This window comes from Phlebotomus papatasi, chromosome 2 (genome assembly GCF_024763615.1).
Source record: "Phlebotomus papatasi isolate M1 chromosome 2, Ppap_2.1, whole genome shotgun sequence".
Lineage (NCBI taxonomy): Eukaryota > Metazoa > Arthropoda > Insecta > Diptera > Psychodidae > Phlebotomus > Phlebotomus papatasi.
In genome coordinates this window covers 11241361-11266082 of record NC_077223.1, presented here as the reverse complement: position 1 = coordinate 11266082, position 24722 = coordinate 11241361, and the positions used below count along the sequence as shown (strand labels likewise).

Below are 24722 nucleotides of genomic sequence, written 5' to 3'. Positions count from 1 at the left end.
TCACTTTTCGGAATTTGTACAAAAAGGGATTCCGGAAAGTTCAGTTGCAGTGACGTCGCCGGAGGAAAAAAAAACAAAAGATGTCCCGAATCGATTTTTGTCCTACATCCTAGAAAATTTCCCCCAAAAAGTATGTTTTTTCACCCCAAATGTGGCCAAAAAGTGATTTTGAGTGAGAATAATACACGCGCAACACGCCGCAAGAGTGAATTTGACCACGGACTGTGCCTGAGTGCTAATCCTCTGCAGGACGACAAACTCTTTGAGATTCGCATTGTTGAAAAGGTGAGTGTCTGGGCTTGGCGAGGGGGCGCTATGATAAATGTGAGGTTATATATTTATATTTTGGGGGTGTAGATTCACGTTTGGAGCGGTAGTTTGGAAATTGGAGTAACTTCTGTGCCGCCAGAACATTTTGATCAGCTGCCAGCTTGCACCACAAAGCTGCGTCTTGGTACCTGGCTTATGTCAGGATGCTCTGTGCTGAAGGACACCGTGACTATCGTTGAATTCTATGGTATTGACTTGGAAAGCCTCAATGAGGATGATCGTGTTGGTGTTGTGAAGAGTTCGGATGGGGAACTAATTTTCTATGTGAATGGAATTTCACAGGGTGTCGCCGCAACTGGACTTCCCCGGACTCTCTACGCCCTCGTTAATCTCTACGGAAAGTGTGTGGAGGTAAGTGATTTTCAGTTTATCAGATTATTGAGTTATTTAGAGAGCTCAATTTTACTCTTCATTGGAATAATCTTAAATAAAGGCCTTGACAGACCTGAGGATTAGCCGAGAGACGGCTTAACGTAATTATATTAGAAATAATGGTTAAATTACATTTCCATCATTTTCCATTAAATCATCTCTCGGCTTAAGTCGTAAGTGTGTCTAGGGCATAAGTCTTCGTTAAATGGGTTTTCAACGCCACTAGCGGTGATTCGGTAAAGTTTGAATGTTTTGAAGAGTTTCCAAATTGTTTCTCATTTACGTTGAAACTATCAATATTAATCCTAAAAATCATAATCTTTAAAGCAGGGTATTTTTAGTCAAATTCTCCATTAAAAAAAAAACTGTTTTAAACAAATAGGATAACACATTTTTTTAAGAAAAGAAAAAAATAATTAATTAATATTATTATTAATAAACAAAAAGTAATAATAAATCCAAGAAATCCCTTTAAACCTTAAAAAAAACTGAAATCTTTTTAATTTTTCCTCAGAATATTTTACTTTTCATGTATAGGGTAAGGGCTCATAATTTTGGACAGTCTGCTTATAAGCATCGAAGTTCCAAGTTTGATGTGCGATATTTTCAATTGACATTTCTTGTTACTCTCTTTTCAGAAGGGTTGTTTAGAAACTTAGCAAGCTATTTATCGTCTTATTTTTATTAAAATTAGTTTTAATACGTTTAAAAATGAATTGATATGTAGAGGTGACTTTGGCTCTTATTTTGGACAACTTGTTTATTAATTTGGCCAACTTGGCTGTAAATTTGGACAGCTAATCCGCCTCAATAGGATGCCCATTGTTCTTCATTTGATGAACCAATCTTACCAAGTCCTCTTCCTGTTCATGTAAGGGAACCGTAGAATGTCACAGAAGCCCGGAAACTTTCCATATCATTCATTAAAATGAGTTGACTTCGATACTCCAAGTACGTGCCGATTCGCTCATTCCCTGACCTTTCCGGGAGCCTTTCAAGGCATTTCTCGCTACATCTCTTTCGTAGAGATGATGCTCCTTTGTTTCTCCAGGCATTTGTCCAACCTAGTGATCACAAAAGCTAACACTTCACGAAATTTCGTGAGAAAAACACCTGTCCAAAATAAGGAGTATCACCTCACTGGTGAATGTCTTAAAACATTTCCCATTTTTCACACGAAAAACCTAATTCACAAGGCAAATCTCACTTTAGGTCAAATGTACAAATCACCACTAACGTGAATCAACACAATATTCAATGAGTATTCAATAATATCACTCAAAAAAACCGAAGAAACATTGTTAGTACTTCACTACAGCTAAATAAGAACTGAAGTAAACACGAAGTTCTGTCATATTTCTCGTAAGCAATTGCTCACACTGAATTTTCAACAAAGCAACTTCAACTCAAATCATATTCAAAATTTAACGTCTTTAGTGCCAAATCTTCCAAAAAGAACAAATATTTAGATAGAATTCATTATTCATCAAATATTGGAATAAAAATCCATCATTTTAATCAATTTATTTTTAGTGTCCAATGTTATCCTCAAAGTGTCCAAAATAAGAAACTGGACAAAATTATGAGCCTTTCCCCTATATTATTCATTTTCATTTTATTAATATTAGATAGATAGATTTTTATTCATCACGAATTCTTATAAAAAACAGCATAAGGGAGGTTAATGAATGAGTACAGTACATTGTAGTTTTTAGCAGCCATCGCCATCTTAGCCTTGATGACCGTACCTCAGGAGTAAAAATGACAAAGCAAAATAGGGGAAATCTTTCAGGCTTCGCACACACTCTGGCTTCGAATACTTCATATTTTTTCAATTTTCCTTTAATGAATATAACCTATGTTTTACAAGAAATGTGTTGATTGAGATTAGCTACTTAATTTCCAGAGATTAGGTTAAATTCATTCAAAATTAAAGTAATAGGGTAAGTGTGCCAAATTCCGGCCATCTTGCAATTTCGACCACATTTTTTTGTCCTTCGAATATCCATAAATTTTTAGGTTTTGCATACTCTAGAGATTATACAATGCAAAAAAATAAGAAAAAATATCGCTTCGACGAGCACGATGATCTGAAAAAGACATTGAAAGAATTCCGGGAGGGCACGGAACTATGAGAATGAAGGTGGCCGAAATAGGGCACCAATGTTATGTCTACATTTTTATTCCCTTTGAAAATGATTAAGAATGAATTTAGAGAAAATAAAGACGATAAACTGTCTACAAGGTTCCAAGAAACACTCCTTATTAAAAAAATAACAAAAAAAAAAAATTAATTTCTATTAAAAATATTACATTTCAAACTTGAGACTTTGGCGATTGCATGGAACTATGCCGAAATTTGGCGCACTTACCCTATAGGAAAAAGAGGAAAAATATTAAGAGTGCGAAGCCTGAAAGCCTTTCCCTAGTTCCGGATTAAGTGGAAACAGATTGAAAGAATTTGATATGAATTGCCTACTATTGGGAGCTTATTTATAAAATAATTTTTGAATTTCACGCGGTAAATGTGAAATGGATTTTTTCTGAACCGTTGGTTCTGCAAATACGCCGAAAAATTTGAGCCAAAAATATTTTGCATGCATCACGGCGTTTCCGTATCTTATTACAAAGATATCTCCTGCAAGTATGCAAATTTTCAGTGTCACTGAAGTGAATTCATGAGCTTTTTTCGGTCTTGAAAATTTCTTTCAAAGCGGAACTCCCTGTATTGCTCAATCTGGAGGAGTAAAAGCCCTGTCAAAATATCTCTAATCGAAAAAAATTTGCAATCTCATCAATGCCCTGTTTTTAGAACTTTTAAATTTTAAGTTTATTTAGTAGCTGTCCCGGTGCTAAACTTGCTTACTTGGGAAAATTAGTATGATGCTCATGATGCATTATACTTCAATCTTCCACTGTTTTCTATTCTTTCAATGGGATATTCAGCTCCTACTCTGTTTCTCTCTCCTCTTCATGCTTTGCCTCACAGATAGGTGTGTTGCTTTCACGAAGTTTATGCTTAAGTGCAAAAATTGCACTCAAGCAAATATTCTGCAATTTTCGCCCCAAAATAGGTTCATGGGGCTATGGGAAATCCAAGGGTGCATTGTGGAGGTAGGAGGCGGGGTCGGTTGTGAATAATTCACTACCCCTTCCAATAATGAAGCCAAAATTCGTCACAATACGAATATTCTGCAGAAAAACAATATTTTTTTGGACCATTTAGAATCGATGAAAATTCTACACTTATGGATGGAAAGAAAATAATCGAAATACTTGCCGTAGGGTGGAATCACCACTTCTCGCCAGTGCCCCACTTTTCGCCACTTATATTGAAATCGCAATTTTTCCATTATTTGTGAAATAAATTAGCCTTAAAATTATTTGTATGTCTACTGCTGTTATTTATAGAGTCGAAAAACACTAATTTTTTGTTTTGAATTTAAATGTTTGATCATTTTTTAGAGGAATATTTTAAGCAAGTGCATCGAATCCAATATTTCTTACCAAATATAGTAAGTGTCATAAAACTTTTATCGAACAAAATTTACGATTTTGAATAAATAATTTATATATTGAACAATTAGTTACATTCGGCGAATACATAAAATTTGTATTTAGTTAGTTAATGTTTCATTTTATATTATTTTTATGTAAAAATGAGCCATGGCGGAAAGTGGTAATATTATAAAATTGATTCACCACCTGTCGCCATTGCTTTTCAATTGGCGACGCTAACTTCGCTTCATAGATTCTCAGTTGCCAAATCTGTTTTGTTTACTTTCTGCAATAGTTTAATAATTTGATTTCTCAAATAAAAGTGAAGAAAAATCATTTAATGTGAGTAATAATAAGGTGATCATGAGGAAAAAGAAATGCTGAATGTGTATTTTTCATAACATTGCCGAAAATAATCGAGTTTGGTTTGAACCTTTCCAAGTGGGTGGCGAGAAGTGATTACAGAACTCGCGAAAAGTGGTAAAAAGTGGCGATGAAGTGGTTATTTTTGCATTGTAAATAAAAATCGGTTTTTTATGTACTCCCGCGTTGTATTGTAGGACTTTTGTTTTGACGAATGTAGAGTAAATATATCTAAGTAACTTTGTGTCAAATTTGAGTTATCTGATAATAAGGGGTCAAAAGTTATAATACATTTAATTTCACTTTCTCCTAAAAGTGGCGATAAGTGGTTACTTCACCATAACGCGATTATCGAATATTACAACTCTTTGTACATAATTCTTTATAAGTGAGGCTGAGAGCACAAATAACTTAAATACAATTTAGAGCTTTTCTATAAATAAATCGTCGGTGGCATCTCTTTGCATCTGCGTTGCAATTGAATATCTCTTTTTCATTTAAAATCTTCGAGGTGGTGATTAATTCACCGACCACAGCAACTTGTGAGTGCCAGCCATTGACTGATAATACCCTTGTTACTCAAAACATTGATATCCCGATGTCTGTTGACGTGTGTGTGAGTCCTCCGCCGGGATCGACGGCATGTGCAGAGGCTGTTGACATGAATGATCGTCTACGCTTTCACACGCGCTGTGGAAGCCTTGTAAAACTCAGTTCAAACTCTCGGACAGCCGAACGTCGCCGTCCACTGGATGAGTTCAACAATGGTGTCGTGATGACGCATAGGCCATTGAGGGATAATGAACTGTTTGAGATTCGTATCGATAAACTCGTGGATAAGTGGTCAGGGTCAATTGAAGTCGGTGTAACAACTCACAATCCCGGCGCCCTGCACTTTCCGGCTACAATGACAAACATGCGTTCGGGTACGATTATGATGTCTGGTTGTGGGATCCTCACGAATGGGAAGGGTACCCGCCGGGAATATGGAGAGTTCAATTTGGATGAGCTGCGAGAGGGAGATCGTGTTGGCATGATGCGTAAGTCCAATGGAAATTTGCACTATTTCATCAATGGACGGGATCAGGGATGTGCTGCCACGAAGGTGGCTCAGATTCTCTGGGGTGTCATCGATCTCTACGGGATGACCATCAAAGTTACCATTGTGGATAGGGATGAGCGTGAGCAGCAGAATCTCGTCACCAGGCGCAATAATCTGGCATCACAGAATACAAATGCCGGAAGTACTGGAAATGCAGCTGTTGAGGCTGTTTCTAATGTCACAGATAACCCATCGGTAGCCCTTGATCTTGAAGCTCTCCCAACGGACAGGCTCACCTTTCACCCAATCTGCGGATCACACGCTACAGTGACGCATAGTGGACGTACAGCATTGAGACCCAACGCTTCCGATGACTTTAACAATGGCGTCGTCCTGACCAGAAGGCCTTTGAGACCCAATGAGTTGTTCCAAGTAAGTTTCATTATATTTTTTTTTAGTTGATATTTTTGATAGCTTGCAATTATCATGATTTTTGTGTCGTCCGATTAGGCTAAAACTTTACCCAAAGTATTTTTTGGCAACCTTTTGACCAAGTTAATCATGAAACTTTTAGCCATGCCATAAATCTCCCTACAGCATAAATTCCTTTTGAAATGACACGGTTTTTCATAGTTTTTCAAATTACGCAAAGTAGGGTAAATTAAGGTAATTCAAAACCTGCTTCAAATGGAAATTTTTCGCTACTTCAAATGGAAACGTCATTGTTTTCACGATAAATACAGTACTAAATTATTATATTTATATGTTTTCTATACCACAGTTTCATTATTTAGTTAATTTTGCTCCAAATAAAGCGAAAATCCATTCATATTCACAAATTTTAACTTGTTAATTTCTCAGAAAAATTAAAAGTGTACCTTTTCACCATCGTATTTGTCATCGATTGGTCATGTTTTCCAATGAAAAACACAATAAGTTGACTGTTGTGTATTCGTTTTGTTTAACATTTATGTCATATTTTTGGCTAATTTTAGTTAAATTAAGTACTAATCTTTATTGTTAACGATACGTGAAGTACCTATTTCGTGAACAAAAATGTTTTTTTCTGAAATGTCTGCAAATGCTTCAATAGAAAACCCCGGAAATATGATTTTTTGGAGAGATTTTTTTATTGTTTTAGATGGAAAAAGTGAAAATACCAGGAATAAGAACAAATCTTGCACTCAGGAGCAACTGAACAAGGTTTGGGAAGCCTTTCGTCGCGGTTTCACTTACACTGTTTGTCTCTAATTAGAAACTTTCCCTTGTCTCCATTTGGATTAATTTGTTACTAATAGAAGCATTTTGTATACTCGTATATTTTTCTTGTATTTAAGAAATTTTCAAATTATATCTAAAGAATTTTCACTAAACAGTAACATTATCACTTCGTAGAACCCTAACTAAAAGTGTCACGGAGGGACCAAGTGGCAGCCGTTGCCATTTATCGAATTTTACATAATATTTTGATATTTTTACTTATATTTAAATTAAAAATATACTGTATCTAAAGATGTTTAACGATTCGATGTTTTCATCTTTATCAGAATCATGGAGTAAGGGAAAGTGGTCTGCCTTTGAATGCGGCAGCCTTTGAATGTTTCAATTTTTCTCTTATTTTTCAAAGCAAAAATTCTACTTTATGAACAATAGTTAATAACTATTAACTATTTTCTATTAACTTCGCTTAATAAAATGGATTTTTAGCTTTGGAAAATAAGAGAAAAATTGAAGCATTAAAAAAACTGACGCATTCAAAGGCATGTCTCTTTCCCCATTAATTCTTCTCAATCATTTGCAAAAACACTTTCAATTTGTTCTTTTAAGGCTTTTTTATACACTAACAATCAAGAAAATTACATCTGCAGAACGTCAAACTCCCATATAAAATGCATATGGCAGCAACTGTCACTTGGTCCTTCCGAGTGTAGTTTTTTGTTTTTGCAATATATTTTACATTAATATTTAATTTTTATTAAAAATATTATAACGAAAAAATAGCCAGATAAATTCTGCACGCATTCACTCAGGCCTCCAGGCAAAATGATATATTCTTCATTATAAAAAATTAAATTGAAAACTAAATTGGCAGCGGCTGCCACTAGGGTCCTTCCAAGTGTTATAGAAGAGTCAAGGAGCAAATTTATGTAATTCTCTTCAGAAAAAATACGAACTTAATTGGTTGAATTAGGACATTTACCCTATATAGAATCGGTCTTGTAAATTTCTAAAAAGTCCAGCTTGAAAGTGAATTCACTTTCATCTTTAGGTTCGTCTGGAAAGGGTTGTTAGTAAATGGGCTGGTTCAATTGAGATGGGAGTTACTACTCACAGTCCCACTGAACTGGAATTTCCCTTTACGATGACAAATGTGCGCTCGGGGACGTGGATGATGACAGGGAATGGTGTGATGCAGAATGGAACTACTGTTATTGAGCAATATGGCCAGAATCTGGACAGACTTCAGGTAGGTGATCGTGTGGGTGTTGTCCGAAAGGACGATGGAGTGTTGCACTTCTATGTGAACAGCATGGATCAGGGACCAGCAGCCACGGGAGTCCCAGAGAAAGTTTACGGGGTGATTGATTTGTATGGTCAAGCAGCTCAAGCGAGTATTGTGGATACATCGGAAGTGGGAAGTCCGGACACGGGCAACTCAACAATTTCCAATACAACACTGTATAGTAGTGAACCAAGATTGAGATTCCATCAGGTGCATGGGAGGAATGCTAGAATATCAAATGGTGGCTTCACGGCGAGTCGTCCGAAAGCTCTGGCTGAATTCAATGGATCAATTGTGTTTAGCAATCGACCATTGAGGCAGCGGGAGGTGTTTGAAGTGGTGCTGGAGAATATGATTGATCACTGGACAGGGAGCATTGAGATTGGGGTGACGGGTGCCAGGCCGGATGAGGTGAGCTTACCCAGTACGGCAACAGACCTCAGTCACGATACTTTAATGTTGTCTGGGAGTTCCCTAATCTACAATGGTGTGACTGTCCGTAATGGATTGATCCCCTTTGATTTGGATACATTGGCTACTGGTGCCAGGATTGGGGTGATGAGAAATGGGGATTTTATCCATTTTATGATAGATGGAGTTGATCAGGGTCCAGCTTATGAGCTGCGAACGTCAAATTTGTACGCCGTTATTGATCTCTATGGGCAATGTGCTCAGGTGAGCATCTCTACGCCACAACTCGATATCCGAGCACCATATGCCACTAGTGAAAATTCCCAGAGCCTCCAGGCTACGTCGGTGATTCAGCCGGCGTTGGAGGCCAAACATCGGTGGTCATGCATCTCGGGAAATATCTCCCTGTCTCAAAACTGGACAATGGCCAATCGCTGTGTTAATGCTGCTGCTGCTCTCTCACATGGATTGGCCTTTTCGGAGCATCCTCTAGCTGTTGGGGAGCAATTTGAGATTAAGATCACGGAGATCAATCAAATGTATGCTGGAAGCTTGAAGTTCGGCGTAACGGATCTCAATTTGACGGATGAACATGTTCGAAAGAATATACCAAGTACGATCAAGAGGATTCCAGCTAATGTCTGGTATGTCTCGTGCAATGAAGTAAGGCACAATGGTGGCTTGATCAATAGATCATTGGCCTCTCTGGAATGGCTTCGAGTGGGAGATCGTCTAACGCTGGAATTGACTCCGGCGAGGACTCTGCATGTTCTCCTGAATTCCGAAGACATGAACATAACTTTCCATGGAGTTTCAACGGATGTTTACGCAGTGGTAGAGCTGATTGGCTCAACAATGGCTGTACAGGTGAGTTTTCTAATTCCGATTTTTCTAATTTTTCCAAAAAAAGCCAAATTTAAGAAAATTCAGTTGAGGAATAGGCCATCCAGAATTGTTTAATTTTACCTTCGAATATTCGACTTTAATTTTTTTTTTACAGAAATTTGTCTAGTGTGCAGTCAATTAGGGGAGACCGGGGAGGTTTGGGACACTTTTTCATGTTTTGACTTTGAGACAGTATTCTAAAAAATCACGATAGTGTATTACAATGTTATGCAGTCTATAGAATACTTATGGGTATTGACTTTATAAAAAGTACTCGATAGAACTTGGAAAACAACTCAGTTTTCTTGGAGAAGATAAAACATTTTACTTGACGCTTTGTCCCAAACCTTCCCGATGTGGGGCAGTATGGGACGCAAAAGGGGATGTTTGGGACGCGTTTTTCTCGCATAATTTGCATTACTGGAACACGTTAATTAATTTTAAATACCAGATTAAAAATATTTCTGATAGAAATAAAAATGTTTCATCTTTTATTTATACTTAGAAATTAATATCAATTTTATTTGTACAGTAGAGTCATTTATTGTCAATCAATTATTTAAAGTATTTTCTTCTTATTTTCCATCTACCTTTCTTTTCTTTTTTTTATTCTAAATATTGCAATCATGATTATCAAATTCCTTAAGTGAGTAGATTTTCTTACAACTCTTAGTTTTGAACTCATTGATGGATTCCTGTTTTCTCATTATTTCTCTGAATTAGCTCTCGCCTTGCTTTTTCTGGAGAACTTGTTCGAGAAATTTTCGAAAAAAATAGTTTTTAACTAGATTGGGCAAAGATCGAATATTCTCTGAGTGAGAAGGAATTATTGATTCCCAAGACAATGATGGTTTAATTGTCCCTGTAGTTAAAAAAATCTGCTCTACTGGTAAAGTTTGCACAAGAGGGAGATTTTCAGTTGAAACTGGGCATTATTCTTCATTTTGACAATAAACAATTGAACACCACCTACAATCGCGTCGAAAATCAACATCCCATTCTTCCCCTTTCAGGTGTCCCAAACATCCCCGCGTGTAGTTTTGGTATTTAAAATCTTTAAGTAAAAAACAAGAGCGTATAATCTCTGAATCTTTTATAAAAATATGTTCCAAGATTACACTGCTAGCTAATGAGATAAAAAAGTTTTGATTATATATCGCTGATATAAAATACAAAGAGGAAAACTGAGACGTCAAAATATGCAATTTTTATCAATTTTTAAAAAAGTGATCATAGAATTAAAACAATAAAACTGCACTGAACGGAATGAGAGTTAAAATTTGTTGAAAATTTTTTATTTTTGGAGATAAAAAGAGATTATTTACGAAATAAACAAAAATTTCATTAATTGCGTCTAAAAAGGAGATAAAATTAACAAAAATTGTTTTTTTTTTACCAACTAAAAAACAACAGTAAACTATTTCTAACAATAATTTGTTCGTTTTCTTTTCTTAACAACATTTTAACAAATTTTAAACATTTTTTGTTGAAATAAGTTTTAATTTTGACATTTCTTCTCAGTCAATTGGATTATGAAGTTGAAGTATGCCAAGTGAGTTGCGCGTGTGTCAATAAAATTAAATTAAAAAACAAGTGGTAAACGCAAATTTGCTAATTTTGTTTATGGGGGAGGTCTGTAACGATCCAAATTTGATGGCTCTGTCCCACAAGTTTGGAGCACCCGAGAAATACGGAGCCCTGAAAGGTATTTTTGATCTTCCATAACCTCATTCTCCCTCTTGTCTTATTTCTCGACTTTTTTCTTTAATTTATAGATCGAGGAATCACCTCAGACGATATCTGCGACCTCGAGGAAACGGATATCAATGAAATCCTTCCTCCTGGGGCCGTAAAAATGATATTCCGTCGATAATGGCGTCAAAACGTGCAGTCCGGAAGGGAAGTACGCCGGGATCAACCAAAACGGGGAAATACTCGAGTGTCCTCTTGGATTGTTATCTCGATCCATGATATTTTAAAATGTCCAGAAGGAATTTCCCTTAAAGAATACCATGAGAAAAATGGTAAACTGGATAAGAAGAACAGGAGGAGGGGACTCGTTAACCTAATTCTAGACCACGCAGAGCCGGGGTTTGATTATGTCTTGCCGATCCATTGAAATTCTCTCTTAGTATATTTTCGTGGTTTTTCCTGGCGAAGATAAGGTAAAATAAAATTAAAAAGCTTTAGAACTTCTCCTTAAAAAAGTCATATGTTTAAGGGAGAATATTATGTTCCAAAATTTGCAACTAGAAAGTCTTATGGAGGAAAGCTGTACTGTGCGTAACTACAAATTTTTTCAAGGATAATATGCATGATCTTTATGAAGTAGTTGTTCACTATGATCTTTATAGTGCGCTGTCATATTTAATTGTGAAAAGATATATTTTAGAATCGACCAACTTAATGCGGCAAAAAGCAAATTTAAATATGATAGCGAATATTCTTCTAATTCAACTGTAATTACAAGGATGCACTTGAAAAAAGAAAAACTAAAAATGTTCGCATCTGAATCGGCAACTTTTGTACGAATTATTAAACTGATAGCTTCATTCATCATACATCAGCTTCATTTTGTAGAAAATAGTAATGATTCTTTCAAAATTTTCAGTCAGTGAAAACGAAATTGTCCAAGTGAATAATCTCGTCTCTCGTCACAATAAACTATATCAAAAACTTTTAAAAAGAAATTAAAGCCGAAGTATCACTACTTAACACACTATGCTCACATAATTAAGCAAAGCGGACCACTCAGACCAATTGCATGTCAAAGATTCGAAGAAAAGCACAACGATAAATATTATACGAAAAGTACGTCTCGAAAAAATATATCACTTTCTCTGGTAAGCTTCTTTGCAAATATCTGACATGTTCTTTAATCCAAATTGTAACGAAGATTTAAAGAAAATTGAACTAAATGGAAACTCCATTATTTTGAATTACAATGATCTTGCAAAGAAAACCTGGTATGAACATTAAGCACGGAAATAAATCATTAGAAATTTACGAAAAGACAAAGTACACGGCAAGACGTTTTCTTGAAAAACTTATAAAAATCGGTACCTCATATTTCGAAATCAAATGTTTAAAAATGAATTAAAATTTGACAGACACCGAAACCATTATGTTGGTAGGAAGATTAATAATGAAATTTCTCAAATGATTTCAAACATCCCAGAAAAATGTAAAATTTATAATGTAAATGGAAGGAAATATATTCAGTAAGATTGAAAATGATTCTTTTATTATAAAATAAAATTAATTTAAAATTAAGAGACATTTAAGAAGTGCATAAAAGGGTTTTTTAAAATTGTTATTTTTTGATAAATGTTGTTAAAAAATTGATAAATTTAATCACTTTGTAACAATATTTAACAACAATTTGATTAATTTTTGATATCTAAGATTTAAACAACTTTGGAGATTAAAATTAAACAAAACGCAACAATTATGTTGTTTAACCCCAAAATAGCAACTTTTGTTTAATCACTGTATGGGAATTAACAACTTTTAACAATTTTTTAATCTCCGTTTCCGTTCAGTGTGAGGATATCCATTCTTTTAGTCACGATACATCTTAATATTGTCTACGATTGAGTAATGGTTAAATCCCATTTATTTCAAAAATGAATGAAAAATCGCCTTGTCCCACACTACCCCTGTCCCAAACCTCCCCGGTCTCCCCTACTGTTTTTGAGTTCGAATATAGTAAAAAATCGGTTAAAGTTAAAATTTCCGGTCAAAATAACAGATAGCCCTACCTTCCTATGTCCAGAGAAGGTCCAGTATATAATCTCAGCCTGTTTTTAAAGACCTTTTTTATCCCTAAAATCACACAAAATTGAGACAAAATTAAGGAGAGGCTACAAACTGAAAATTGAAGATAAAATTCAATATTTCCCGTAGGTGATTTCTCGGTCCCAAGGTGCTTCTTCCCCACTTCGACCTTGTAGCTTGCGTCTCCAGGATTCCCTGGAATTTGGCGTGGATCCATTAAACAAGCAAGATTCAATGTTGGAGTCTCTAGACTCGGATATGCTGGCATTTGAATTTGCTGAGTTGCATGGGAAGAATGTGCAGCTATCGGAAGACAGGAAGAGTGCCTGGAGGACTCAGGGGTACAACAATGGGGTGGTTTTTGTCAATAAACCACTGTGCAAGGGTCAAAGTGTCAGTATACGCGTGGAAGAGATTTCGCCAAACTGGAAAGGGACAATTTTGGTTGGTGTTGTGGGAGTTTGTCCGACATCAAGTCATCTGCAGATTCCTCAAAGTGCCATCAATATGAAGCGACCCTGTTGGATATTTGCTGAAGACTACGTCAATATCAATGAGAATAAGATGCAATCGTCCTATGCAGCTGTTCTGGAAAATATCCAGAGAGGAAGTGTCATTACACTTCTCAATCATGCTGGAAGTCTCATCCTCATGGTAAATTCAACTACGTTGGAAGAATTGGCAACAGGATTGCCTCATCATGTTTATCCGGTATTTGATATTTATGGGAAGTGTGAGAAAATTTCCTTGGTAAATGCTGAAATTATGCGCAATGGAAGTCCTTTCAACGAGGAGGCTTCCCTACAGAATACCCTTGAAGCTACAGGGCCAGAATCTGAATCCAATGTGCCACAGTGTGAAAAGGCAGATCTGGAGGTGCATGAGAAGGAAACAGAGACTTCGCTGCCGCCAATAAATGCTCCTGGAAGTTCTTCAATGACCAGATCTGTGATGGAAAGTGTATCTGAGAATCTCCTGATGAACATCTCCATCAAGAATCGCTCAATGGAAGCCAGGAATGACTTGACAAATTCCTGCTGTCTCCGAGAATCTCTGCAGCTGCAGCATTCGACAAATCTCAATATTCAACGCAGTCAGAGTACTCAGAGATTTCACAATCAAGAAGATACAACCAGAGCCTATTTTGAGCCACCAGAGGCAGCAGCACCTGAAGTTAACAACGATTCTAACTATTTGGAGGTGGAAGTAGAGGAAAATCGAACGGAAGTTCAGGCAGATTCACCGGGAAGTTCAGCTGGAGCAGTTGGCGGTCAAAGATCAGCTAATAATTTCATCATTGATCTGGATACACTGCTCACGGACAATCGAGATTGTGAATATAGGAAGATGGTTAGTGAGTTCAAGAAGACTCTGGTACTTCCAGATGCCTTCTTCAGCTACGACTATCCCACGTGCTATTGCGCTGACTGCGCCATAACACCGCTGGCTTTCGTGGTGAGGGGATGGGTGAGATTCAAGTTGAATCAGGAGACGTGCAATTCAGGAGGATTGAGCACTGAATGCACAGACTGGACAACGGCCTTTTACCTCAGTCGTGTGGACAGAATTCGGCCAATTCTTGATCGAGGGCATTTACTTCCACTGGGTAAGTTTCTTATTAGATGACATTCTTAACAATCTCACCTACTATAATCCTAAGAAAATATTATGACCTCCGATCGGGCTCAAACTTTGGTAAAATGTGTTTCGCCACTTCCTGATCACGAATATATCGTCAGTTAAATCAGCATTTGTCGTAATTTCCTTTTGACAACTTTTCAGGAAACGAAATTCTTAGTTCAGCTTTATTCTTCTTAAAAATGAGCACCAAATGCGATACTTTTGAGTCAAAATAATAAAAGTGGCACTAATAAACTGTAAATTAACACTTTAAAACCCGAGCCAAAAAATCACGTAAAATACCAAACTGGCATAAAATGCCAGTGGAGATATTCTCCACAAAAAAGCAATTTTTCAATAGTTTTTCCTTCCGTAAGACGTCTACAGCAGCTCTAGGACTCATAAATTATTTTTTCAATAAATATCTTCCCATTTTTCTTCTAATTTTTATATAAATTTTGTGAAAATTGACAACAAATGCCAAAGTGAATTTTTGCAGATTTTCGTAGCAAAAAGGCAATTTCTATTGAATGTCCTTTTTTCTAGCAATTTGGCAAGGATCTTAGAACACATATCTATATATTTTCCTGTAAAATTTTCAAATTCTCATATATAGTCTGTGCTTTTGTTTAAGAAAATTTTATGTAAAATTCCAACAGGGAATCGAAAAAGAAAAACAAAGCGAAAAGTGAATTTTCACCAAATTTTTTTTAGATTACCATTCTACGACAATTCTAGGTCTTATATTACTTAATTTTTAATAATTATTTTAACATGTTCACGTATTTTTTTACGATTTTTTTCGAATCATGACAAAACTCAAAAAATATTAACATTTTTTTGGTTATGTAGTATAAGCCATTGCAAATGTCCATTTCAGATGTCAACTCCATATTAAAAAAAGGTGGCATTTTACGGCAATTTGGCAATTGGTTTTTTCCCATTATTTTAAATAATAAAAAAGTTATCAACTATTTTTTTTCTATTAAACGAAAGCTAATTAAGTTCTCTATACATTAGTGTTATCACTTTAGCATAATATTGAATAGAATTTCTACTATGAAGCTCCAAACTTAAAATTGGAAAAATGCCACTTTGGGTTTTAAAGTGTTAACTCGAGAAAATCTTTAAAAAATGAAACGTTTTAGCTGCAAATTACTAGCCGCGCAAAAGAAGTTACGGTAAATGCTGATTAGAGAAAATTTTGTATGAAAATTTGTCTTAACTTCACCAAAAATGGAAGTTACGACAAATTCTGATAAATTTTTCTTAATTAAGGGCACTTACGATAATTTTTGTTTAAAATAATTTTTAATAGGCTTATAAAAATTTCTTTTACACAAGTGCGTTTAATAAACAAAATTACGCCGATTCTAAATATGCATATATCTCAAAATCGCAAAAATGAAGTTGCGACAAATGCTGATTTTACTGACGATATGGGTCGCTAAGTTACGTTCCCGGCCGGACACTCTTTTGAGCTTAATAGCTCCCGAACTAAGAAATATATCAACTTGCAGTTTGCAACAAAGGTGCATCGAACATCGCAAGTTCCTAAAACCACCGACAGGGGCGCTATTATTAAAAAGAAAAATTTGAAATTTTCTAAGTTAAATAACTCAAAAATTCCATTGTGCGTCGGGCTGAAATTTTAGTATGTTCTAGCCCCAGATTATACCTATCAAGAAAAAAAATACTTAAGTCGATCCATAACCCCTGACCCGAGCTATAAGGGGTGAAAGTTCAAAAATTGACCGGCCTCTATCTCCGGTTCTAATTAACATTTTGACCTAAATTTTGGGTTTTTGGTTTCGCCTCGATGAGCAATTTTAGATAGAAGTTCAAAAAGTTACCACAGGTGGCGCTGCGATAGCGTCAAAATTCATCAAATTCAAACTCATTTTTCTCAAAAACGCCATTGCGCATTTTGATGAAATTTTAGAGTGTTGAAGCCTAGGCTGTTAAGTTTCCAAAAAGTGGCGTGGATTCTCTGTGGTTACAATAAAACCGGAGATACGAGGGGTCAAAGTTCACGGAATTCAAAACACCATACAGTAGACTCTCGCTAATTCGACTCTTTGAAGATCGGGCTACTTTTTAATTCGGGCAGTAAGTTGAATTTGAAAAAAGTTTGTTGACATTTTCCAGGTAATGATTCTGATTATTGAATGAAGCAAATGTGCTTAAATTTGCCACGGTTTGTCTTAGTTGTGATATGATTTTGCATTATTAAGAGGTTTTCATAAGAATTATAATAAATATGAGTACGTAAACTTAATGTGACTATGCAAATGAACAAAAGATCGTTGCATTTCAAACAGTTTGACGCCCGAATTTATCTCTTTCAGGTGACATTTCGGTCTCAAATGCCCGAATTTGAGAGAGTCTGCTGTACATTCAGCTCTTCGTTATCAGGCACTTTTTTATCCGGGTGACAGCTGCCAAACGCTGGCGGTTGATGTATTCAAAACGATTTTTTACGAAGCATGCAGTTTGTCCAGTGTGAATTAAAGTATTATTATCATTGTATCGAAGTTTTTAATACATAATTGTGATAAAAAATGAAACATAAGCACACCATGAAGAAAATTCGCTTGTTCTTTGTCAGACAGAAAATAAATTTACACAGCACAAAATATAAAAACCGTTGATCATTCAAAAAACCTAAATGTCATTTTGTCCCCCAGTCAGCCGGATAACGAAGAGTCGAGTGTATCTCCGGTTCTATTTGACCGATTTTAACGAATGAGACGCAAATAAAAGTATCGCCAAGCGCTACAATTTTTTAGAACATCTTAACTTCATAGGACCAACGGTAGGGGCGCCACAGTCGAAAAACCGTTATTCAAAACACATTACCTCAATTATCTCGACACATGCTTAACCGATCTTAATGATTACTTCGACATAATTTTAGAGGACATTTATGTCTATATTTTGTGCATACATCATTTTTCGATCAGACAATGCCACACTGACATGAGAGAAATCCGAAAAAGTTAAAATAACATTCCAGAAATGTTAATTTTACCCTGCAGTATTGATCCAAAATCGGTGTAAATATTACCCTTTTTAGGTGTATTGGGGGTTAAAGTTACCCTTTTTCATGTTAATTTTACCCTTAAAAAGGTGTAAAATTAACATTAAAAAGTGTTGATATATTTTTACACCTAAAAAATGTTAAATTTATGAAGAAAAAATGTTCATCGCACCCTCTTTTTCTCAGTGCATCTGCCCGATTTGGTCGTTTTAGTGTGAAAAAATTAATTTTTCCCATAATAACGCTTTGAAATCACTCAGTAAGATGCCAATTTGATTGCTTCTACTCGACCAAGACACTTAAAATAGGGTTTTTTTAATGGAATGTCTCACAAAATACAGCAATTCTTTGATATAGTTGAGGTTCATCAAATGAACACTTGGGGCGCTCTGGGTGAAAAAACGAGTTCAGAAACAAACAACCTCGATTATCTCGCCTTCTGAGTAATCGATGAGATCAAGTTCTACCACTGAGAAAAAAAGAGGGTGCGATTAACATTTTTTCCTCATAACTTTAACACCTTTTAGGTGTAAAAATATATCAACATTTTTTAATGTTAATTTTACACCTTTTTAAGGGTAAAATTAACATGAAAAAGGGTAACTTTAACCCCCAATACACCTAAAAAGCGTAATATTTACACCGATTTCGGATCAATAATGCAAGGTAAAATTAACATTTCCGGAATGTTATTTTAACTTTTTCGGATTTCTCTCAGTGACGGCAAAATTATAGAGAACATTCTGGTCTACATTTCACCCATATATTACTTTTGTGCCAGTTTATCCAAATCCTTGATATTTTGGTGTTAATACAAAATTTGTATAGTTTCACGAATTTAATTCAAGATAACTGAATGGTGTCACTCAACTTCAGCTCTAAATCAAATTTTCATGCATTCCGAGTTTGCTCATGTTAATAATCTCACCTACAACGAGCTGATCTAGGCTTATCACTAGTTTTTTTTTTTATCTTAAAAGAGTTCTCAATGTTGATTAAGAAATTTATTATATTTTTTGATCGTGAACAGATTCCAATGAACCGAGTGTGGCTCAGTCACAGAAAGATGATTCTGGTCCTGGGAAGCATATAATACTCAGTGCTACACCAAATGTTGTTCCGATATTTGCTAAACACACGTAAGGGGCAATTTTGGAAATTTTAAAGAAAAAAAATTCTGGAAAAAAATTGAGTAATGATGGGAAATATTTTTTAAGGTTCACTTTGGGAAATACTCGTGTGGCGACTTCTTTTGAGGTCCGGGTGCGCACTCAGAGTCTCTGTGGGTATAAGGAGGAGGATGAGGAGGAAGATAACAGTCCGGAAGATGAGGAGAAACTTCCAACTGATCGTCAAGTGGTGCAACTGTGGACAACCAAAGAAGCAGGAGCATGCATCATAACTGCACTTTTGCTGAAAATTGACTCAACTGGGCCGACTGGATGCTAAAAATCAAAAGAAAAATACCATTATTAGTGATCTCAAGATAAAAGTTTAATCGCTATGAATTCTGTGACTATGATTGTCCCCAATGGCATGGGCATTGATAACCCAGAGGGATTCCTGGAAGCTAAAAAGTAGACCAATCATCTCTTGGGATTGAAAATGGAGGATTTCATGATTTTCTGCTGTCAGAGGTTTCCTAGAAGATTCAAAAGCCCAATGAGACGCGGGAATTTGTGAAATTGAAAGGTAAGTCCACTTACTTTATATTCCATTTGACAACAACTCCATCCTTAGGAATGATGTAGTAGAGGAAATTTTTAGAATCTGCAATTAGTGAATGTCCCTTGCCCATCAAATTCCCAATTATATCTGTTTCCATGTGAATTATGTCATTTTCCTGGAATTCCATCTCACGAATCCCTCGAATGTCCGTGAGATGCAGGGAATTCTGGGATTGATCGTAGAGGTACAAGAGTCCTATTGGAAGGATTACAGACTCACTGAAATGTGATGGAAAATAATGATTTTCCAATGAATCCTCCCTAGAGCAAAGTGTCCAGAATTTTTTCTCCTCCAGTGAATAAGTAACAATACAATTACTCCCTCTCACTGTGAGATAAGCCCTTGTGAATCTTCCTGCGTGATCCACAGGATCGATACTCAGAGAAGTGAAGATTCCTTCTGTGGCATTCTCAAAGACATGTCGGTGAATCTCATTGTTCCAAGGACTTTTGAGATTGTACACAATAATCTTGGGAGGACATTCCCAAGAACCACTATCCACCATCCACAATCTCCCATGACAATCAACTCCAGTTCGGTAACTCTGTATAATTCTCTGGCATTTGTTCGCTGGACTGTGAGCACTGTTGCTGGGAAATCCGCGTGCCACGAAAGAGAGTAACTTCTCTGGCCATGAGGTTTCCACAAGAGTTGGAATTTGTCTCACATCTCGACTCTGGACAGAAAGAAATGCCCGGAAATTGTACACTGAGATGTGAAGCAAGTTAAAGTCACATTCTTGGACACCAAGACTCTTTAGGCACCACGTTAAACAGAGATTAAACTCTGAGATGATGAGGAACACACCTAAAATCACTGCGACTTTCATTCCTAAAAATTTTTGACTACGAAGACTGTACTCAGCAATTTTTAAACCGACCCAGAAAATTCCCACCAACTGCCCTCGATTTTTTCCAAAGAAAAACAAATGGGCAAGAAAGCATTTTAGTTTGCAATCAAATTGGTTTTTATTTACCAAGAATGCGCCATAGTTATTGTGATAAATTTTAAATCTTTTAAATTTTAATTGTTTTATGATAATCTATTTCTCGTCTTTCACAACTTTTGGGACTACCCCAAAGGAAAGCTTAAGCATATGGTAGCTGAGATTCTTTACAGGTGACCCCGAAATGCGTGCAACTCGGGGTGCTTACGACTTGGAATGCCTGAAAATTCGATTGTGAGTTAAATTTGGCGGGTAAAGAATCGCATTGAGCCAATTTTATCCATTTCGGCCATCGAAAACCTTTGATCGACACAGTTCTTTACCCCCAAAATTCAACTCAAAATCGAATTTTCACGCATTTAGAGTTTGCACGCATTTCGAGGGCATCTGTAAAGAATCTCAGCTACCATAAGCTTATCTACACTGAGAAAAAAGGGGTGCGATTAACTTTTTTCCTCGTAACTTTAACACTTTTTAGGTGTAAAAATATATCAACATTTTTTAATGTTAATTTTACACCTTTTTAATGGCAAAAATTAACATGAAAAAGGGTTAATTTAACCCCTAATACACCTAAAAAGTCTAATGTTTACACCGATGTCGGATCAATAATTTAGGGTAAAATTAACATTTCCGGAATGTTATTTTAATTTTTTCGGATTTCTCTCAAGTGTAGGCTATATTTAAAGTTCATTAAAATCGGTTAATTAGATGTAGAGCCCGGTCAATTTCGATAGTAAAGGTATTGTCAGGGTACAGTTGGATGGAGTAGGGACGGATGCGACCCACTGCTAGAAAGATCTCGATCTCAGATACGATATACTAAAACAATTCATCAAAATCACTTCATAAACACCAAAAACACAGTCCGGTCAAGAAAATTTTCATTATAACTCAGATCAGGGACCGTCGAGGGAGGAGTGCGATCTACCGTTGCAAAGGTCTCGACCTCAGCTACAACATACTAAAATTTAAAGAAAAAGCAACGTCTAGTTTTCGAAATATTCAAAATCTAAATTTCGAAAATCAATTTTTCGATTAATCGGACCTTCGATTAAACCGTATGAAATTAAGGTGTCGTAAAGGCTATAGTTCTCCACTTGAGCTTCCTAAAACACCATGATTTGGTCCCGATATGGAAAGGTCGGTTTTCATCTCGAACCACACAAGCTGAGATTGTAAAGAATCTCAACTAAAAGGTCAAAATGTTAATTAGAATTAGAGATCTTAGGCCGATTAATTTTTCAACTTTAACCCCTTACAGCTCGGATCAGTGGTGTGTGAGGCAAAATGTAAAAAATATGAAGTATCCTGAGCTAGAGTGTGTGCGAAGCCTGAGAGTCTTATGCCCTAGACCGTTCCCTTATAATAGGGGAGACTGGGGTAAAAAGTCACAAATTGAAAATTTGACAATTCAATATCTTCCAAGATAAAAGAAATAGAGGCTTAAAATTTTTTCCATAGATGGCCTCCATAGACCTTCTTCAAAGTCGTAAGTTTCTAAGAATTCGAACAAGGAATTCAGAAAAAAAAATATATTGAAATTTTTAGCCCTATTTTTGAAATGTTTTCCTTACAACAGATATCAATTTTTACCTATTTATTTTCCAAAATTGATGCAATGGTGAGTATTTTCTAAATGATTTGGATACTTTGAATACTAAACCACTATCTATTTTAGAATGTTACAAAGATTCTTTTCTCCAGAAATCCTTTTATTAAAAATGACCACTTGGGGTAAAAAGTAACAAAAGGTATGCAGCAAAAAGTAACAAAGACTGAAGCAATTTCTGATGTCTCACGGGGAGAAGAAACATCATTTTCGCATCTCGCCGCTTATTGTTTTCATTTGTCAAACGATTAGCCGTCTCTTGTGTGTGTTTTTTTTTCTAAAATAGCTTGAAAAGCGCTTTTCTCGTTCAGATAGAGAAAACTGTGATTTAAAAAGGTGTAGAGGAATAAATTTCCTATGAAAATATGTCACCTAGCTATTTTTTTTTTAATTTACGAAAGTTCGTAATAAAGCAAATCAAAATGTGATAATATCCCATACCTGTTACTATTTGCCAGAACATTTTTGAAAATGATCACAAAATTACCTTTTAGAAAACAGCTCGATAAATGTATTTCTATACAAAATAGAGGAAAATGACTTTCACAAAGTTGTAGAGCAGTAAATTTCCTATAAAACTGCACTAATTAGAAATTTTTGGGGCGCTAGCTTGTAAAAAAATTAAATATCCCTTTTGTTACTTTTTGTCCCAGTTTCCCCTATTAAAAAAAAGGTAGGGGAAAGCGCGCTACCTTCGGACGATTTATGTTTCGCACAAATCATTTTTTTCACTGTGTTATAAATGAATTTGGCCCATTATAATATTATACCTAGGGTAATTGTCCTAATTCAAAACCATTTCCAGACGCTTTAATTATGACAGAAAATTCAACACATCAAGTTCATATTTTTCTGAAGACAATTACATACATTTCCTTCTTGACTCTTCTAGAATGTTATTGTTTAGTGAAAATTCTTTAAATATATTTTGAAAACTTATTAAATACAAGAAAAATGCGCAACTGCAAAATGCTGCTATTGGAAACAAAATAATCCAAATGGAGACAAGGGAAAATTTTCTAATTGGAGACAAACAGTGTAAGTGAAACCGTGACGAAAGGCTTCCAAAACCTTGTTGAGTTGCTCCTGAGTGCAAGTTTTGTTCTTATTCCTGTTTTTTTTTCTCATTTCCCATCTAAAACAATAAGAAAATCTCTCCAAAAAATTCATATTCCCGGGGTATCCATCCTATTGAAGCATTTGCAGACACTTCAGAAAAACCCTTTTTGTTCACGAAATAGGTAATTATTTCATTTGAAAACTTCACGTACCGTTAACAATAAAGATTAGTACTTAATTTAACTAAAATTAGCCAAAAATATGACATAAATGTTAAACAAAACGAATAAACAACAGTCACTTTATTGTGTTTTTCAGTGGAAAACATGACCAATCGATGAAAAATTCGATGGTGAAAAGGTACACTTTTAATTTTTCTGTGAAATTACCAAATTAAAATTTGTAAATATGAATGGATTTTCGTTTTATTTGGAGCAAAATTAACTAAATAATGAAACTGTGATACAGAAAATATATAAATGTAATAATTTAGTAACTGTAATTATCATGAAAACAATGACGTTTCCATTTGGAGTAGCGAAAAATTTCCATTTGGAACAGGTTTTGAATTAACTTAATTTACCTTAGTCCAATTCCTCAAATTTTCAGTAAAGAACCATGGGTGAAATCGATAAGGAACATATAGAGAAAAAATTGAATTGTCCGAATCCGAAGCTTGAGTTGTCCGAAGGTTGCGCGCTTTCCCCTAGATAGCTTTATTGCGGCCAAAGCAGTTCAGAATCTATCCAGGATTCTATTACATTTTCAATGAATTCATACTGTTGCGGGGAAAAGGACCCGCACCCCTCCTGGGGCGTCCTACGATGATTTAAATGGGAGATCATCGTACCTCATGAGTAATTTGAAATTCCCATATACGTCAGGCGAGGTACACGTATACCAGTGAATGACAATGACGCAATAAACTGACGTACTCTAGTCAAGAGATTTGAGCACCAGACAAAACAAATCCATTTGGTGATAAACTTGCAGCTGATAGCGCAAAATAAACATCAAGGAAGTCTTCCTCGGAGCTCTCTCACCAGTAAGCACCAGAGAATTCATCTTGGGGCGCCTAATAACTGTTATTTACGGACACAGGCTGCCACCCAGAGTCTCCGTGCCGAAGATCTATTGTGGTACGAGTGGCAAGTGACGTGTTTCTGCGACCTTCGCGCCGAATACCCTCCACTGTTGGAAGTGAGAGGTTGAGAAAGGCCCTACAGCGAAGCCAGTTACCGTTATTATATTATTATTAACCATCTTTGGACGCAGACCTACCGTTAGGCAACGGCGAACCAAACGTGGTTGCCGCACTGGTCGTCAGGTGCAATCGCGCCGGTTACGGCAGCAAGGAAACCCACCCTTGAGGGCACAAATACAACCCCAAGACATGCTGCTGAGAAGTACCATCGATCTCCCCTGGGACTGAGAGGCTCCTATTGGAAGGCAGTGACTAGGACAGTGACAAGAGAAAGTGAATAAAGTGTTCTAAAGAAACCTTCATCTTTTAAATCGTTCCCGCCATATTCATTC

At 36.0% G+C, this 24722-nt stretch overlaps 2 protein-coding genes across 3 annotated transcripts; one reads left to right on the top strand and one right to left on the bottom strand.

The window, feature by feature from the left end:
* Positions 1-21: 21 nt before the first annotated feature.
* On the top strand, positions 22-19349 carry LOC129803746 (neuralized-like protein 4). Of its 2 annotated transcripts, none has more exons than XM_055850516.1 (7): positions 22-285; positions 358-681; positions 5075-6037; positions 7875-9386; positions 13311-14787; positions 18872-18980; positions 19059-19349. In XM_055850516.1, exons 1-7 carry the CDS (start codon positions 133-135, stop codon positions 19288-19290), a joined length of 4770 nt encoding a protein of 1589 aa, XP_055706491.1. In that variant the 5' UTR covers positions 22-132; the 3' UTR covers positions 19291-19349. The 2 variants fall into 2 exon arrangements, with proteins under 2 accessions (XP_055706491.1, XP_055706492.1); XM_055850517.1 differs by lacking the exon at positions 22-285 and having other exon boundaries at positions 452-517; positions 613-681.
* On the bottom strand, positions 19329-20398 carry LOC129800231 (uncharacterized). Its single transcript, XM_055844498.1, has 3 exons — positions 19888-20398; positions 19548-19764; positions 19329-19483 (listed from the first exon to the last, which is right to left on the bottom strand). Exons 1-3 carry the CDS (start codon positions 20396-20398, stop codon positions 19336-19338), a joined length of 876 nt encoding a protein of 291 aa, XP_055700473.1. The 3' UTR covers positions 19329-19335.
* Positions 20399-24722: the final 4324 nt, after the last annotated feature.

Excerpts from the sequence above, each read along its gene's own strand:
- LOC129800231 (XM_055844498.1), bottom strand. The coding sequence starts at position 20,398 with ATGAAAGTCGCAGTGATTTTAGGTGTGTTCCTCATCATCTCAGAGTTT. Across the intron at positions 19,765-19,887 it reads TTATCTCACAGTGAGAGGGA|GACTCTTGTACCTCTACGAT; the intron begins GTAATTGTATTG and ends TCCTTCCAATAG. Across the intron at positions 19,484-19,547 it reads GTTGTCAAATGGAATATAAA|GAAACCTCTGACAGCAGAAA; the intron begins GTAAGTGGACTT and ends TGAATCTTCTAG.
- LOC129803746 (XM_055850516.1), top strand. The coding sequence starts at position 133 with ATGTTTTTTCACCCCAAATGTGGCCAAAAAGTGATTTTGAGTGAGAAT. Across the intron at positions 286-357 it reads AGATTCGCATTGTTGAAAAG|ATTCACGTTTGGAGCGGTAG; the intron begins GTGAGTGTCTGG and ends TTGGGGGTGTAG. Across the intron at positions 18,981-19,058 it reads CCGATATTTGCTAAACACAC|GTTCACTTTGGGAAATACTC; the intron begins GTAAGGGGCAAT and ends ATATTTTTTAAG.